Source organism: Alligator sinensis, unplaced genomic scaffold (genome assembly GCF_000455745.1).
Source record: "Alligator sinensis unplaced genomic scaffold, ASM45574v1 scaffold233_2, whole genome shotgun sequence".
Classification (NCBI taxonomy): Eukaryota; Metazoa; Chordata; order Crocodylia; family Alligatoridae; genus Alligator; species Alligator sinensis.
The window spans coordinates 599,980-612,175 of NW_005841941.1; the positions used below are offsets into that span (position 1 = coordinate 599,980).

The 12,196-nt window shown below is 38.1% G+C and overlaps 1 protein-coding gene across 8 annotated transcripts in view; it reads left to right on the forward strand.

The window, feature by feature from the left end:
* TRAF3IP1 (TRAF3 interacting protein 1) overlaps positions 1 to 12,196 on the forward strand; it is a 66,346-nt gene that overhangs the window by 39,469 nt on the left and 14,681 nt on the right. For 7 of the 8 annotated variants that reach the window (XM_006019968.3, XM_025199355.1, XM_025199354.1 and 4 more), the window contains 5 exons: positions 3,464 to 3,554; positions 4,825 to 4,908; positions 5,490 to 5,610; positions 5,759 to 5,795; positions 6,984 to 7,060. In XM_006019968.3, coding sequence (XP_006020030.1) covers positions 3,464 to 3,554; positions 4,825 to 4,908; positions 5,490 to 5,610; positions 5,759 to 5,795; positions 6,984 to 7,060 — 410 coding nt within the window. The remainder of the gene's footprint in view (positions 1 to 3,463; positions 3,555 to 4,824; positions 4,909 to 5,489; positions 5,611 to 5,758; positions 5,796 to 6,983; positions 7,061 to 12,196) is intronic. The other variant, XM_025199353.1, reaches the window with a different exon arrangement.

The following is a 12,196-nucleotide window of genomic DNA, read 5'->3' on the forward strand; positions in this document are numbered from 1 at the left end:
CTCGCACTATTTCTGTTCAGGTGCTTTGTGATCAGGAAATCAATTTTAATCAGTCAGGTTTATTTTTCTTCCTTTGATTAAACATGTTTCATTTAATGGATTAAACACTATTCTGTAGGTCTCTTAATGATGGAGACCATGTTGTGATTCTCTCTTGGGAATACACTGCTACAGTGTTCTTAGTTTCTCTGAGAGTAATTCTGTTTTAGTATATGCTGTATAATTAGGTCATTTTTAGGGACCTACCTAAATCACGGTGTTGTGGATTTTGCGAAAAACAGTGGTGGCCGCGATCACTGGGAAATCTGGCAATAGGCCTCGATTTCCCATTAAAAAAAAACAACAAACCAATAGTGAGGTAGATTGAGTGAAAGTGCCCTGCGTCTATCAACAGCAAGGGGAAGGGCTGCAACAGCATGCCAAAATCAGCTCTGTGCACTGTAAGTGGGTAGCTAAAAAATCTGTTGGCTTGCTGCAACTTAAGTAGGTCCCTAGTCATTTTTAATAAGATAGGCATTACCTCTTACCTGTAAATTTATGGAGTGGGGTGGTTCTTTCAGGTGAATCTACCAGTGGTACAGGTACTGTAAGGGTGATTATGAATTATAAACAGCACACATCCACACACACATAATATGTACAGCAATGAAAAATGTATACCAATATTAGTAAATATTATTATTTAAATTCTACTACTATTTTTTTTTGTTTTTACCATATAAACAACTTGCAGCTTATAAAGAGACATGAAAAGTAAGACATTTTTGTTTTCATATTTTTTTATGCTGAACTTTATGGAAACAGTTTCGTTGGGAGACCAAAAAAAAAAATCCAAAAATTTAGTCTGTACGTAGGGTTAAATGTTGTTTTGTTTGATAAACAGCTTACCGGTGCTGTTTATATTTTAGTTTAGTTTGAGAAATAAGCTAATACTTCAAAGACCTTTCTTTGCAGAGTACCACAGGTCTTTCTTTCACCTTCTGCTTTAATTAAATTTCCATCTTTCAGTTTGTCGTTACAAGTCTATAAAAGCACGGTTATTCCTGATCTCCTTTTATTTGATGTATTTGTGAATTCTGTTCATGTTGAAGGTGACCCACAAAGCTTATTTCCCCAAATAGCACAGAATGGATTATTTCTCCATTTTATTATTATTATTATTATTATTTTCCATTTTATTATTTTATTATTATCCATTTTATTATTTCATTATTATTATCAATTTTATTATTTATTATTATTATTTATAAATTTATAAATAAATTAAGTTATAAAAGATTATTTATAACTACTCCATGGAATGGACATAACCTTTACCAGACTACTTTGAGCCAGCTCTGTATTATAACAGAGCTCCTTAGTAGTTATTATGTCAAATAAATAAATATTTTAAGATGCAGAAGCAGAGAGAAACCAGCTGATGACTTAAGTACAGCTGATTTTTTTTTTTTTTTTTTTTAAAGCTAAATCCATTTAGCAACCTGCACGTCCCACTTAATTTTTGTTATTAGTTCTATAAAAAGTGTCCTGCAAACCTTTTTAATGGGAGATGTGCTTATTAGGAAGACAAGGAAAGACTGTGTGCTTGCTTCCCCTACAGTCAAATGCAAACTGTGACATCAGAAAGATTAGCGACAGCTTTATAATGTGAGAAGTTAAAACTGTGCTACTAATAAATCACCTGCAACACATTCATATATTTTATATATAAATTGAATAGTGTAGAGACAATCAATACCAGTGATACAGGTATCAAAATGCTTTGGTGCTGTGCTCAATCTGCTAAAATTAACTTTTTTTCTTAACTTACAATCTTACTCACCAATTGAAAAAAGAAAGGGGAAGTCAAACTAGCACAACCCAAAATGTTCAGGGTAAAAAGTAAATAAATCATTTAAGTCAACTCTATACAAATTTGACCCCAATCAGCAAGGTCTATAATCATGTGCTGGAATTTAAGTGTATGAGTAACTGCACTGACTTCAGTGGTAGTACAGCTTCTTGGCCTCTTCCAGGCTAAGATCAAGTATGACCAGCTACATGTCTTAGATTGCCTTAACATACTACACCAACTACATACGTATGTAGCTGCCTTGTGGAGGTTCCCATATTATCTTACGACTCTACAAAGCCATGTAAATAATCATGATTTTTACTCGGAACCTTTCTCTTTAGCAAGGGCTTTCTTCAGCGTTATCAGGGCTAAGTTTAATAGCAGTGGAATTCTGTCTTTTAAAGGGCATTTTTGAAAAATATTAAATAGGAAAAGCCATCTCTTCAATATTTGAAACATTTGAGCTGGGTACTGAGAATATTGGGTAGTTTTTTGTCTCCCCCTCCCCCCCCTTATTTTGATATTTCTCTATTCAAAGTTATTCACAGTAACACTGCTTTGAAGAATGGGGAGTTAACTGCATTTTGCTATATGATACAGTTAGCAAATATTTAAAAGCAAATTGTCATTTATTCTTTACCACCTTTGACTAGACTAGCTTTATGTTTTATGTGGCAGAAAGGGGGAATCTTGTTCTTTTTTTAATTGACTCGTCTTTGTAACAAGTGACATTAACTATACTAAAGGTTTAATAGGAAAAGTGTAGCTAGACAAGAATTGGAATGCTGTTAGATGCAAACTAGTAATTTTAATTAAATAAAATGAAAAAAAACTTGTAATATAAAAGAGACCTTAAAAATCCTAATACTGTATTCACCCAAACCTGAGATGACTGAAGATTTTAAGATGATTCCTTCCCCCCCCCCCAATAATTAGATGCTACACAAATAAAATTTATAATTTTGAAAATAATTTTCCATGTATGGAGTCTGACCATTGGGAAGAGGTTGTCTTAAATTTGCCCCCCTCATTGCTGTAGCAGGAAAAGCATTGGTGGAGGGGGGGGGGGGGGGGGGGGGGCGGGGGATGTCCCCTGCCACTTGTCACCTGCCACTTGCCCTCTCACCTCCCTTCACCTCCCTGTATTCAAATCCATGATGAGGGGCTTTTTCCCCCCATGTTGGTTGGGGGTACCTCATTTTGGAGTCGAGTAAATACAGTATATGGAATATTGTCAGGTTTTTTCTTTACTTTCATTCTCACTCATATGTTTTGGATATATTTTAAATACAAAGTTAAGAAAAGTTCACCATATTATAAATGAATATCAAGAATTAAAATGAATATAAAATTGTACTTGCCAATGCCCTTTTTGGATTGTAGTTCAATGTTTAAATATCGTCTAAATAAATCAGAAAGAATTTGATAGTCTATTTAAAAAGGTATTTTATGAGTAAGCTTATAGGACTTTTGTGTCTGATTTTTTTTTAAAGAAAAGTATGTGTTGCAGTGAGTTAATAAATTGGCGCACTGAAGTGGTTTGCTTATAAAATGGGAAGTACTGCAGTAAGAAAACAGATTTGCCTTTCTGACTTCTTTCTCAATATTGGTGTTCTTTTCATTTAATAGAAGGGGAAGCTGGGAATATTTCTTCTGAAAAGCCAATGGTATCTGAGAATGGTGAAGTATCTAATGATCTGCCACCTCATGCCACCCAAAGGTCTGTTCTTATCTCTTTCTCTTTTAATCTAACTAAAACAGATCTAAAATAGGCAATTAAGTTGAAAATATGGTAGGACACTTTTAATAGTAAATTGCTGCTAATGACCCCAAATGGCAGAATTGTGGACATTTTTTAACTTTGTTTTCATCTAGGTTTTAGCTTTTGAGTTTCATATTATTTCTTGGGTTAATAGTATGCTTTGGGTGAGTTTGGTGATATTTAAAATTTTGTTGTATAGGCTGAGTATAAAGTAACAAGGTACATAATATTAATGCATTTCCCAAATACCATCACAACTGTCCTGAATGATATGGAAATTAAAAGCCTTATTTTTATTTCAAATTTAGGTTTGCTTTTTAATTTTTTTTTTATATTTAGCTGGTGCAGTTGTATCAGAAACCTCACTTTTGGAAGCCAAATGTCCCTTTTCATGTCACAAGGTATATTGTTAATGCTGAACTTGATGCAACATTGTACTTGAACTTTAAGATACATGTGCTGCAACAAAATACATTAGTCCAGGGGTTGTCAACGGTGGGTATGTGTACCTCTGGAGATACTTGAGAAGGCCCTAGGGGGTATGCGTGGATGGGGACAGAGTGCCACCACGCACCATCCCCCACTACCCCTTACTCCTGCTCCGCATCTAGCCCTCGGGTACACTGATCCAAAAAGGTTGAAAACCCCTGCGTTAGGCCCTCAGATGGTGGTAAGATCTGGATTATGTTATATATCAAAAGGGATGCCTGGCAAAGGATTGCTTTATATTGCTTTATGCCCAGGGTGCCAAACTCAAGCTTGATCTGGACCATGAGGAGCCTTGCAGACTGGATCCAGATCCAGTGGTGAGGCAAGAGGTGGTGTTCACTGCCATAGTTCCTGCGATACAGGGATTAACACACCTGTCCCTTGTCTCTTTGCCACCAACGTGGATCCCCAATGGAGCTCCCTATCCCTGAGATCTGTATGAGCCCCACCTTTGAAATCGCGGGCATATCAGGAACTATATCAGCTAAATGATTCAGCTCCACAGGCTGAATCCGTTCTGTGCACCATATCTTTGACACCCCTGACTTATGCAATGTGTTCTTTCTATCCGTTTATAGCCTGATCAAAATAGTAAGTAGCATCGCGCTGTCAGGGCATAAGTTATTTTGCAAGGAAAATGCTTCTGGTTTTTAAAATAGCCCTACTTATTTGTTTTCCTTGAAACTAGTAACTTTAGATGCATTAATTCATTTTACAACTCTGCCTTTTGTTGTTTTAGAAGAATGCCCCGCCCAAGCAGTGCTAGACCAGCTCCACCTAGAATCAAACGACAAGAAAGTACAGAGATTTTACTTCCAGAGAGGTAAGGAAAATGTGTGCAAGATATTCTTATCCTGCACATCATACCGCAAACAGTGCTAGAATACCAGAATTCATACATGCATGACTATGCAAGAGATTGCAATGCTTGTTTTAGTATTTCTACAGAAACAATATAGCAACAAGAAGTAAAATTCAGTGCTGATATCCTGAGCCTTTGGAGAGCAGATAATGTCTGCATTTGCAAATTTTGGAACAATAAATTATACAATGGTAATCTAAGCCAGCACCAGAAAAGACCTATGAAGTATGCAGGGAAAATGGAAGATGGAAGCTGCCTTTTAAAACTGTTCCTAATTACCAAAATGGAACAAGTTTTGTTCCTGAACTTTTTCTTAATCCATAAATGCACTTTGTTTGAAAGAAAAAAATTCATAATACTTATGTGACAAAAATACAGGTCTGGCTAATAATCTTAATGCTGGGCTACCATGGAAAATGGCACAAAGTAGTGTTTGCTTCTCTTATTAGAGGGGGGGGTGGGGAATTTGTAGTCTCTCCTACCTTTGAAAACATTTGGTCAAGTTCTCAATGTGTTTTAAATTTCCATTATATGTCTTTCAGAAGTGGCAGTGGCAAAACAGTCTCAAATGTGATCATAGACAAACAGAATTCTGATGATGACGATGATCAGTTTGTGGTGGAGGCAACTCCACAGCTACCTGAAATGCCAGAAATGGAAATGGTCTGTTAATGTCACAATATAGAGTATATTTGTTTAGTTTTGTCATTGTCTGTTCTTTTCTCATATGTCTTGTCTGAACACTTTTTATTTTAGATCCATTCTTGATTCCTTATAACAAAAAGCTCTGTTGCTTTCTTTTTATATGTAGGAACCAGCAGTGGAGCTAGATGGAGAAGAGAAGCATGGTAAGTTTCTTTGCCTCATTTTCTTTCACCTGTAGCTTATAAGGTATACAGGACATAAAAAGAATCATGAGTAAATTAGAGGAAATAACATAGTGTCTCTGTAGTATATTGAACTTGTTTATAATTGAGTCTGAGGTTATACAGGACTGATTTATGTATAAGTTTGACAAAACCAAACTTTTCTTACTGTAGTAGAACATACTTCCTACGTACAAGGCAGATCATCTATAGATCCATCATGTTGGCAGGAGTTAAAACACCATATACACTTTCTGAGTAAATTCAGTTAATTTACTGTGGCAGGTACATCTTGCTAACTCCTTTGAGATAACAGCTGAATATCTCAGTATTGTGCATCCATCTCTGAGTCCCTCTCTGAGAAGAGAGCCCTAACTGCCAGGCTATAGGTGAGCCTGGGGTAGAGACCCTTGTCCATCTCTACTGGTGGAATCGTGCTTTTGTGCAGCAAAGAATACTAGGTTCATTGGGCTAGAGAGAAGGAAAGCAAGAAAGAAGGATCATGACTTTATATTAGGGGTTGGAAACCTTTTGGAGCAGTGAGCCAGATGTCACTGAAGGCTGCTTCTTCTCTCCACAATGCTCGGACCACCTGCTGCTGTCATTGCAACCTCTGATCCTTGTCCCAGTCAGCAGCACTGACTTATCAAAGCTACTTTTGGAAAAGTGGTTCTAGAGGTTGACGTACTCATAGTTAAACCAAACATCAGTGCCTCAGATTTGAATCCATTTTTATTTTGTTACGCAAGATTTAGGCAAACATCTTCCTTAAATGCATGTATAAATAGCCAAAATGTACTGGTAAGCAAAGGCTTAGAGATAAGTTATCGCTATATATGGTTTGTACAATACTTAAATTATCCTGAATGGGAAGTGCTTTAAAAATGCAAGAGATTATTAATCTGAATCTGGATTTATAGAGAATGCTGCCTTTAAAAATTACACTGAGGTTTGTATTGATTAAAAGTAATTTAAAGTAAAGCCACTTATAAACTTTTTATCTCTATCATACAAATGAGATATGCCATTTTACTAGAATACAGTTGATGTTAGTCCATGATTCGTTTTTGTTGACTAGAATGAAGTAATCTGCATTTAGTTTAGTTTTTCTAATTATGTAGAACAGTGTTTGTATTAAGCAGCACTGACAGAAATACTGCTCTCCAACAGGTGGGCTTGTAAAACGAATCTTAGAAACAAAGAAAGATTATGAGACATCCCAAAAATCACTGAATTCTTCAGAAAAGGTAACAAGATGATGGGTTCCAAGGAACTGTGAATGCCAAGTATTTTAGTTGTTATCTCTCCAGTGTTTAATGCATACATTTTCCCCCACTTTTTCCCCCCATCTTTTCTGTTTTCGCATAATTTTCAATCCTTGATTTTTTCATATCTCTTTCTCTCTGTTTTAAATTGTAAGTTTCCATATTGGTCTCTATCTTGCATTTTTAATGTCTTTCAGTCTTTGTTTGTGTAGCTCTTTTTACAAGTTGTCTGTCTTTATCCTGTAGGGTTTCTTTTCCCCCACATTTTTCTAGTTGCAATAGCCATATATCTATACTACTAATACTCAGATGTAGCTGATTTAATTGTAATTGAAGTAGCATGAATGTAACAGGACTGCTGCACTATAAGCAAGAAGTTTTATTAATTTCAAGATGCTCTAGTTTTAATCAGGTATAATCTAAATTTGTATAGCTATATCATTGTGATTTTAATCTTACCTCTCCTTTGGGCATTAGAAGAGCAGCATCGTGTTACCCAGCAACAGCTTTCATAGATTCCTAAACAAAATAGGATCTAGAATACTATTAACCTTATGAAGTAGAGTTGTATCTTGATTCTCTGACAGCTTTATGAATCCAGTGGTTATCCTCTTTGCAGCCAGGGCTAAAGTATATAGATAATATTGCCAGTCTTTTGTCTTCATCCTGAGTAACCTTTTGCATTTAAGCCTTGTCAAAGGCTTATTGTAAATTAATTTCCAAGGGTAGATAAAAGTGTTTAGGTTGACTTTCCTAATTTACCTGCCATTTAGAATAACTACAATAATTTTGTATGCAAATTGATATGAACAATTCCCTTGAAAGATTTTTTACCATTTTAATAACACAAATCACTTAAATGTTGTTGTGATAGGACAGCTGTTGGCATATCAGTGGGTAAGGAGTCAAACCCCTTGGAAAGCTTAAATGTCTCCAAGTGAATGGAAAATAGGACAGTAAATAACCTGAAATACTAATCTTATGTAGAGCTAATAAGATTCAGTGTCCTTTTAATTACTATGCCAAAAATTACCTAGTGTTAACTCCTAGATCATGGGATTGCAATCTTGGGGTGGTCTATATTAAGACTGGGATGTTGTTTCTTTTTCTTAAACGTGTCTATCGCCACTTGCCCTGCTTTGTAGAGCCAGTGGGTTATCCTATCAGACACTTGTGTTTATGTTCCTTCCCAGGTTAGGAAAACCTTCACAGTAATGCAGTTAGTCACAGGGAGGACCAACTTTCTACCTGATACTTATAGCTATCTCCAACTCCTCCTTTCCTTCCCTTGCCTAGGGGAAAAGTAGCCACAATTTAAATTGTTTACATAGTATAATGAATGCATCTTCAAAACAGAAAGACTATATAATTTCCAAACTGAAAATGCTTTCTAAGTGGATTTTATTGTGTCCATCATCTTTATTTTACTTTAAAACATTCTGAACTACAAATAAAGCTTCTATGGTAATGTCTCTTATAATTAGACAGTTGTAGTGAAATATTATCAGTGCCTTTTAGCTAAGAGATCTCAATTGAATATCAGTCTACGTGAATTAAAGAGGTCATCAGTGTTTAGACAGTGGTAAGGCTAAATGAGTGATATTGTGGCATGCAGTGTTACAGAATTAATTGCAAGCAGCGCACACCAAAAATGATGCTAGTTCTTTTTGCTGTCCAGATGCTACTATTCCTAGCTTTGTAACTAGATGGTGCTGTTTAATCATTGAATCTGAGAAAAACGATTTTGGATAGTTGCTATTAGATCGTTTAGTTTGTTTGTCTCCCAGTGCAGGATTGTTTGTTAGAGTATATTATTCAGTATCTTGTCGGTGAAAGCACTGGGACTTATTCAGTTTCATTTGGGAAAGTTTACAAAACCTAATAGGGTCCACATTCAGGAACTTATTTTGGGACTCAGGCTTAATTTTCTTCTGTTTCATTTCTCCCAATTAAATCCCCGTAATTATACTAAATAAATCTGCTTCCTTCTTGGCCTTTAACTTTTTCAAATGCATAGAAGCAGTTCTATGTATTTAGAGTCAGTAGTGTAACTGTATACTGTATTTCTATTTTTTAATATGGTCCATTCAATCCTTGTTTTTATTGCTCTTTCTAAAGTTTTTATCAGTTTGGCTATTTGTAATCTACTATAGGTGCTGCTTCAACTATATTTGTATAGAACAATTGCTGAATTTTATGATCCATAAAACAGAATCTTGTATATATTTATTTATTTATTTGATTTTCATGCTGCCCTTCCCATGTAGCTGTAAAATCCATTGGGTTTTGGGGGGGTTGGGGGGTGGGGGTTGTTTTGTTTGTTTTGGTTTTTGTTTTTTTGCTGGCATAATATATTACATCAAAACTAAATCTCTGTGAGTTATTGCATGAGATCTTTTTGTCACCATTGCTTTTCATATTAAATAAAAGAAGTATTTATGATCCAGGGAAAGAGACCATATTTTTTAAAAAGTGAGGAAGAAATGATTGAAAGGCAAATTAAATGTTTGGTACCATTGACAATTACTTGGGCAATGAAATTCACAAAAAAGTAGCCCGACCGGGTACTAAATTTTGGAAAGGTGTTATTTCAAGTAGACGAGCAAGGATGCTGAGTGTATGATGCAAAAAGAAGTAGTATTAAGTAACTTTTTTGCTCAAGCTCTGTCGTTTCCTCATATGCAGAAAGTAACGTAGTAGGTGTTTGGCATATTTTAGTTATATTAAAATGAATGGTGTCTCTCATCTTTAAGTGACCTTGCATAGATCTTGAGTAAGAAAAGTGGGATTTATTTCTGTGAGATTGCAATCCACAATCCTTTGAAGAAATCACAATCCTTTGAAGAAAGGTAGGTGACTATCACTTCTCTGTGCAATCTCTCAGAAGAGAGAAAAAAATATTTCTGCCAAGTCCTGTAGACAGGGTAAGCAGCATCATGTGTCCCGCTGCACTGAAGGCTACGACGACAGCCAGCACACTAGCTTAGATGTTTGATTTCAGACAAATGGACTTTGTGCTGTGTTTAGATCTGAAATCTTTCGGGAAGCAACATCAGACTGAATTTTGGCCATTTTTCCCCAATTGTCAGATGAATTATTTAATGTGTTTTCCACTAAACAGTCCAGAAGAAATATTTGTACATTGTGCAAAAGTATGCAAGAGTTTTTATAAATCAGATTGTAAAATGCAATTTTTATTGGTCACTTTAGCCAAAAAAAAGACACTAATAATCTGCTTGGGTGCTTTATAGTGTTTGGCAAAAAAATGTTTTTTATTACTGAAACTTGGGGAAATATTTCTCTGATTTTGATAAAACTATCCATGCTGGTGAAAAATGTTTACTCTATTTAAACTTTTAATTCATTTATGCTTTAAAATCTAGTTTGTTTTTCTGCTAATCTATTACTTAACCAAGATCGGGAAAATTCTTTGCCTATTCGAGCAATATCTCGTGGATAGTATTCTTACTATTGATGATTGTGTTTGATTGAAAATATCAGCTAATCAGTGAGCGTGTTTACACACGCATTTACTCCAGCCTAGATTTACTGTGCAGTCAGGGTTTTTGGGTAGGTGTGTACACATGTTGGGACTATGGAGTAAATTTGCTCTCAGTTCCCTGCAGTGTGCACCTACTGCCACTAGGAGGAGCTCCAGACTCCCACTTGGTGCTAGCCCAGGGGCTGGAAGGGGGCACCGGGTCAGGAGACAGCTGTCTTCTGGCCCCAGGGGGCTGCTTGCTGCTGGGGCAGGGATAATGTCCCCCTGTCCTGGTAGAAGGAAGCTCCTTGCCCTGACTCCCTGATCAGGGACACAGGGCTTGGAAAGAGCTGCTGGGGAGGAGCAGGTCCCAGCCCCCTGTCCCTATCTGCCAGTGGGGCAGCTAGCTGGGAATTGTCCTGGTCAGGGGCAGGTTGCAGCCACCTTCAGGCCAGGTGGGGAACTGTCCCCATGCAGGGAGCTCCCAGCTCCTGCTCCGTGATTGCAATTGTGATCCCAGAGTTGGGGCTAAGGAGCTTGTTCCCAGCCCCCGCTCCACTATTGTAGAGCCCAGGCTGGGAACAAGCTCCCAGCTCCTGCTCTGCAATTGTGATTAGGGGAGCAGGGTCTGGAAGCTCTCTGCTGCTGGGGCAGGGTATCATTGTCCCCACCTGGGCACGTAGGGCGGGGTCTGGACAGCTTATTCCCTGCCCAGCTTCATGAGATAAAACTTGTTCCCTGCCTAGCTCCTGGGATAAAGGGTCTCCCAGCCCAAGCTCAGGCTGGGAGATAAGGGTCTCCCAGCCCTGACCATGATCTGGGAGCAAATGGCTTTGGAGCTCCCTACTGCCAGGGCAAGGGGACTTAGTCCCCTTCTGGGCTTGTGTGGCAGAGCCTGGCAGGGAGCTCTCCCGCCCCCTGGTGGATGGCTGATCAAGAGCAGATTTTGCTCCCAGTCAGGAGTCTACACGAGTCCTATGTCGCAGTTACTAATACCAAGTAAATTTGCTACTTGCATTTGCACGTAGCAAATTTACTCGGTATTAGGGAGGCTTACTGCGAAGTAAGCATGTGCACATGCTTACTTTGCAGTAAACTATGCTAATGCAAAGTTAAGCATCTCATGTAGACGTGCCCAGTATGTTGTAAAGAAGTGGCTAGTTAACACGGTTGTGTGCAAGCCGGGAGCGGTCCGAGGCCCTCGGGGGCGCGTGGCGGGCTGTGGCCAGCAGCCCGGACACGCCGGGTCGGGGAATGCAGGCCGGCGGGCTAGAATTAGGCACGGACGCTTAGCAGTTGATTAAAGATTATTTTACTTACACCGAAGATGGTCGCGGTGCAGGCAGGAAAACTTGCTTGGGTTGCGGTTACAGATAGAAAAGAAGAGAGACGGACAAGAGTTCCTTCCACGCGAACCTCTAGCCCAATCCGGTTGAAGGCTCTAAACACGCGAGCCCGTCGCGTCAACCGAAGAAAACAACTCGAAGCAGAGAAAGAGCTCTGGATACACTCACACGAAGTTTGCTAGGCTCCGTGGAACTTGCGCGCTGGGAAAAGGGGTTCGTCGAAGGATTGCGCTCGGCGACGGGGAGAGGCCAGAGGTTGATCAGACCCCTGTAGCCTTCTTAAGGTATACG